Consider the following 6,380-nt stretch of genomic DNA (forward strand, 5'->3'; position numbering starts at 1 on the left):
CAGTCTAAATATTATTTGTGTATTTTGCTTTCATTTTATTAGAAGTAGGCCAACAGCGCCCCCTACGGAATTAAAATTCCTTACCAAACGGGCATTAGGACCCGGTGGAAGGCTGTCACTGCTGCCACTGCACGTGCTATTACTGTTTACTCTTTCATACACCAAACTCATCATTGTACGTGCATTCTCAATTTAAATGCAGCGATCCAAAACAGTGAATCTAATCACCAATCAGGCAAAACTTTGCTTCAAGAATGAGCCACACTGCTGACGTGATCTAATCACTAGCACTCCCTGAGCACATGCGAGTTAACGTATTCCTCTTATCGGCAAGACATATCGGCATCATTTTTCATATCGGGCCGATATTTACATTTAACATCGTTATCGGCCGATTCCGATATAGGTCCGATAATATTGTGCTTCCCTATCCACCATCCCACTAAAAACCTCTTTTTCTTAGGCTAGTTAACTTATGTTCAAGTTTCCCTCATTCATGTGTTGAGCGCCACCTCGAGGAGCCATGAAGTAGCAATGCTGGGAGCAGGGAAATCTATTTAGAACTCCTTATTTTATTAATTAAAATATCGATATTTGATGCCAGTGTATCAATTCTCATATTGCACAGAGAAGGTCAATGATATATTGCCATATCGATATTTTGTCCCACCCCTAGGAAGCGCTATACCAGTGCTCATTTTAACCAAGGTCTAGTAGCTTTGCATCTAAATGGCCTCGAGCTAAAATTTCAGTTTGGTATCACATCTGACTTCATCGTTAAATGAGGCTGCAAGTCCCATTTTGCCGAAGAAAAAGCTGTCCGTCTTTCATCTCAATCTGGTGGAAAGGTCTTAATAATATGTCGGCAGAGATAAATGTTTGTATAGTAAACAAGTCAATAGATTGGAAAGACTGCCCTTCCAAGAATTAGAGCAATGGTGTTCTTCTCATGTTTCCTTTCACCAGACAATATTGTGCATCAGACACAAGACTTGAGTAAGACGAGACATGCCCACTTGTTATCCAGCTTTCACACTAACTAACCAACCCAAATCCACTAACCCAAATCCACTCCTAACTGAAAGTACCATGAACTTCCACTAGCAGAATGTGTAGAGACAAACATTCATTCAGCAAACATTCAGCTTTTCTTGTAGTGTCTTGTACTGCCAACACATAAATCAAAAATCTTAAACTAAATTTAAACTTGACATCAAAGACCATCTATCAAATATTCACAGCTCTCAAGCAAATCATTACTCAAAAATGCCCCAAAAGTGTGACCCCTGGAGAGTGACATGTAAATAAAACAGCCACACTTGAACACATTGGCATTCATGATCAATGGAGCGATGAGTACGGGGAGTTTAATTTCCATCAGCTGTAGTGAACGAGAAATAAAGTACATGACTTGATTTTCTTCAAAAGACCGTTTCCTTGTGCTCTGGGTTGTTTACTAGCACACAATAAAGAGTTTATTCTTTTTTTATATGAGGAACATAGCAGCTGAAAATGGCTGCCAAATCATTACTGTAAAAGTGATTAGTCAATGTCGATGACAGAGTACAGGGTAATTAATTACATGTAAATGAAATCTATTGTTAATCACAGAGCAACTAAGAGACTGCTTACAGTATGCTTAAGATGGTACATATATATCAATGCACAGGATTTCATAAGCATTGCTGACCACTACAGAAGTGAACAGAGACAATGAAGATGAGGTTATTGTCCTCACTGACAGGGTATAATGTGAAAAGAGAAATCACATGAACCTCAAGTGAACCAACAAATCCAATTAAAGCCTTGCACATCATGATGGAGACACCTATTAAAGGCTTAGTACACCCCCAAAAAAGTCGTTTCATATTTCATATTTTGTTCATCCTCATGTTCTAAACCCAAACAACTTTTCTCAGTGAAGCACAAATGATGTTAGGCAGTATGACAGCTTCACTATCCTTTCACTTTTATTCCATCTTTTTCCAAAAAAATAAAAGCGAATAGATATTGAGTCATTCCACCTGGCAGCTTTAGTTTTTTTCTACGGAAGCAAGAAAGGTTTTGAGCAACATGAGGCTGATAGAATGGTGATGAAATGTTCATTTTTGTAAACTAAACACTTACAAATATAATAACTCAAAACATAAACGCATCAGGAGTGTGAGTGTACAGCAGCTGTTTACATTCAGAGCATAGCGGCCTTTGTGATATTTACCTTTTAGGTCCTTTTGAGTAGGTGAAGGTGAAGGTGGAGTCGGAGAATCGAAAGTCTGAAACAAACAGACAATCAGACTTGGGGTTTGTGAACAATATAACACACTGGACCACAAAAAAAGTCCCTTTCAACAAGTGTAGTCTCCATGGCAACATCAACAGGGAATGTCCACCGACAGTGAATATACAAGAATTAAATGGATAGCTGATAACTGTGTGATGTTTAACAATAGTAAGGCGTGGGCTAATAAAAAAAATCATTCACATCACAAAACAACACCTGAGACGAATGTTAATGCGTTTATTAGGGTGATAAAAGCAGAATATGTGGGGAGCAATAGTAAAGGCAGTTTACGTTTTGCAAGGCCCTCGGTTGCAGTTGATTATTGCATAATTTATAATGTCCAGGAAAGATTAAATTGCGTACGCCGGAGCACAATAGCCACATATGTGTTTTTGAACATATCGGGCTTTCGTGTGAAGGAGGAAATAAAGGCATCAGCGGTGAGATTGACAGCCTGTCAGTTGTGTTGATTAAATCTATGGCAATTGTTAAAGGAAGACAGCTCTCTTAATAAGACACAATGGAAACTCACCAGAAAACAGGCAGTCTTTCTCTGCCTTACACCTTTGAATTACGATGTCGACGTCTTTTTGAATCCTCTCTTGCCTTGAACACATCCCCATGAAATAACACACACTAGAATGGCTTCTCTAACTAATATTCGGCGAAACAAACGAATCCTTTCCGCTCGCAGGCACGATGGATATGGGGAACAGCAGGAATACGTGCTTGGAGGTCTGCTGTAACAATCTCAGGTGTGTCACGCCAACCGACACCGTTTCATTTCTTCTAACAATAGCCTCGATCGCATGAGCACAGCGGAGAGCTCTTCCTCGCGACAGCCTTCAAAAAAGATATCACTTTTACACCGGAAGCATCTTTCAGTCGTCCTCATAACTCTGCTGAACCCAACAATGGCGATGTCGAAAGCCAAACCACGGAGCGAAAAAAAAAAAAAGCTATCGCAAGTCTTAAAGTAAATCCAACGCGGGCGAGAGCATCAGACCGTAACGGATGAGCTGAAGTTGCACCAAGGGGCAAATCAGTGTGGGAATCCTGTGTTAGCATCCACGAGCTGAACCCGGTGGGAAGGGGAATCACAACAAGGCGGATGATGTCATGGACGTGTTTTTCTCCCCACGCGCCCTCTTTGCTGCTGGCCAGCACTTTGGACCTGCTCAGCATCACTGGCTTCTGATTGCCATGGAATAAAAAGCTATTTATTTGCTAATAAATATATATTCCGCTTATCATTGTTGATTTTTAATTAAACTGTATCACATAAACATTGTCCTTTTGATTATACGGACGAAGCACATGTATACTGATATTCAGTACAACAGCAACATTACAAGTGTGATGTTTCTTTTCTACAAGTTAAATAAACAGCTAGTAAAGGGGTCATATGATGCGAGTGCGTCAGACGTTGTGCCACTCATCAACCCACAGACCGAAAGCCGGACTAGAGTATGGATCGGTGTAAATGAAGCGTTCTGTGATCAATCGGAAGCTCCACTACGGGTTTTGCATTTCACACTCTCCTCACACTAATGAGAGAACCCCTACTCCGAGAGGACAGACAAGTGCTTTTAGCGTGTTTTACTGAATTTTGAATCCAGAAAAGTCACAAAACTCACATTTATGCTTGGTTACATTATCAGTTAATATATAGGCCTAATATTATAAATAATCAATATTATATTTAGTGGTATGTTGTAGTCTAATGCTATATTTGAAACAACAATCTAACAAATTCATTAAACATCTTACTTTTGGGGATTTAAGACGCTTTAAAGTGAGGATATACTCATGGGAATGCAAAATATTTATAACTTTATTCTCAAATTAGATAAGAAAGAATTACAATAATAATTTTTTTAAGAGTGTTTCATGAATCTGCATGGTCCCTGATTTTTAAAGGAGATAACAACCTTGGCATTTGTATCACTGGAGAAAGCCTTGAGATGTCAACTTGAATCATATGTGCTTGGTGATATAATCATATCATGGCCTTGATTACATTGAATGCTTTCAGAGTTTAACAGTTAGCCTCGTTTGCAGATTCCATACAACTGATTGTGCAGTATCGTAAATGAATCTTACCAACTGTAAAAACGTTGTGACCTCTTATATAAAACAGCTTTATTTGATAACAAATCACTCCAAAATAGATGCCATGTTGAATATTAGCAGACAGGCAGTCAATTTATGCGACAAGCTAATTCCACAGTGTCCATGATGTATCTGGCATATGCACTGCCACCTCAAACACATTGTTATAACATTGCTTTTCGTCTGTAGAGCAACAAAGCTTTTACCCACTAAACTGTATGTGGAATGGGTCATGCAATCAATAGGAACACATCACAACACAGTTCATCACCCTTCTCACACTGTGCTTCTTCTCACATCAACATTATGAACGCTGAACAGTTTCATTCCGGTCTATATATACAATTTTCACGTCTTATCTCACAAGGATAAATGTGTATAATAACACCAGCAAAATGTTTTTTGAACATGCTATTATGGTAATAGTTTTGTTTTTTGTACGTATATATACTTGGTGTATTGTAGAAATAGCCTAACAAGGTACATGAATATGATAATCTGGTTATAATCACCATACCATGGTACTTTTTGTGTAGGGGAAACTAAAGATTAACATTGATTTACAGGTTAATTATTGTTTTTATCCATCATTTATCACAGCTGATTGAAATCCTATCAAACAGTCATCATTGGCGATAAATAACCATAATTTAATTTAAATTTTTCTAAATTTGCATCAAGCATTTGCATGAATGAAACTGAGATTCTGTTCACACCAGAGAGGAAAAGCTGTAGAGGGGCACGGTTTAGGCCACAGTAGCCCATCCAGCCTGAAGATGGGTGGCTGTTTTAGTGGCACTTTGATTAACAGCTCCATCCGGACTTTGGCTGGTGGCTCACCAGTCTGGAGCTGCTCCAAGGAGACCACACTAGCCCAGCTGTGCTGAAGCAGGCAAGGCCTCGGCTGATGACTGCAGTGGCAGGAAAATCCATCTTCCTGTACTGAGCCTCAAATGTATTTCCCCCTTCCATACACTGGGTGATTGAGGATTTAGTGCATGTTCTGATGAATACACACACAAACACACTCATCATTTTCTCTTTCACCTAAATGGCACCTCATCTCAATGCAATGTTGTTGGAATCAACGCTGCTGAAGTGCAATGCAGAACTTGGCTAATGATTCTTCTCCGCACCGCCATCAACACATCATTCATTGCTCCTTTCGATGATTTCACCATTATGAGGGTGATAAAAGAGCCCTGGTGAATTTCAATGCAACATATTTTGGAGGGGAATTCTAGACCCCTCTAGGAAGCACTGTGCTAAAATAAAGACATGCACAAACACATATTTACTGCCAGCTGGCTAAAGACAAAAGGAGAATTTGACAAAAGGGAGTGAAAATGAACAATATAAGCAGGTAGACAGAGAGGAGAGCAGTGTTTCCTGTTTTTTGGGGTGTCCCACATCATTTGAGTTGACTCCATGCTGAACTCAATTCATTAATCCTAATTTCACAGTTAGTCAAACAGTTGATGACTGTGAGCGTACATATGCACTCTAGTGCTCTATATTATCAGGTCTGCATGCTAGATAAAGTGTGTTTAAGAGGCTGGATGCATCCAATTTACTAATAATCCTCTTTCTTCGTCACTGTTAAAGGTTTTGCGTTGGATATGTTGAGACCCATGTTTGTCTTCAGCACTTAATCATTCAGCAGAACTCAAATCAGCAGAATTTGCAGCAGGTCCGTTTTGGGAGTCACTCCTGCTTCAAAAGACTGCTTGCCTTAGATATTTATATTGGACACATCTTTAATGTATTTGCCCTTATCAACAGCGCCCAGGAAATTGGCATTTTATATGAAATACTGTAATCTTTTCATTTAATAAACTTTTTTTTTTGTGTGTGTGTTTTATAGGAATCTTTATTGCCCTGCTACGTAATGGGAATTATGATCAGTTATGAGTATCCTCACATTTCTGCAGGAAAGTTGTGTGTGTGTGTGTGTGTGTGTGTGTGTGTGTGTGTGTGTGTGTGTGTG

At 39.2% G+C, this 6,380-nt stretch overlaps 1 protein-coding gene across 1 annotated transcript in view; it reads right to left on the reverse strand.

The window, feature by feature from the left end:
• The window catches only part of LOC107708633 (poly [ADP-ribose] polymerase 8-like), a 53,086-nt gene extending 49,632 nt beyond the window's left edge, over positions 1–3,454 (reverse strand). Inside the window, exons 1-2 of the mRNA XM_016512912.1 lie at positions 2,814–3,454; positions 2,219–2,273 (exon numbers count right to left, since the gene is read on the reverse strand). Of these exons, the coding sequence (XP_016368398.1) occupies positions 2,219–2,273; positions 2,814–2,904 (146 nt within the window). The 5' untranslated portion in view covers positions 2,905–3,454. The remainder of the gene's footprint in view (positions 1–2,218; positions 2,274–2,813) is intronic.
• Between the last annotated feature and the right edge of the window lie 2,926 nt (positions 3,455–6,380).

This window comes from Sinocyclocheilus rhinocerous, unplaced genomic scaffold, assembly GCF_001515625.1.
Source record: "Sinocyclocheilus rhinocerous isolate Xijiao unplaced genomic scaffold, SAMN03320098_v1.1 scaffold1858, whole genome shotgun sequence".
Lineage (NCBI taxonomy): Eukaryota > Metazoa > Chordata > Actinopteri > Cypriniformes > Cyprinidae > Sinocyclocheilus > Sinocyclocheilus rhinocerous.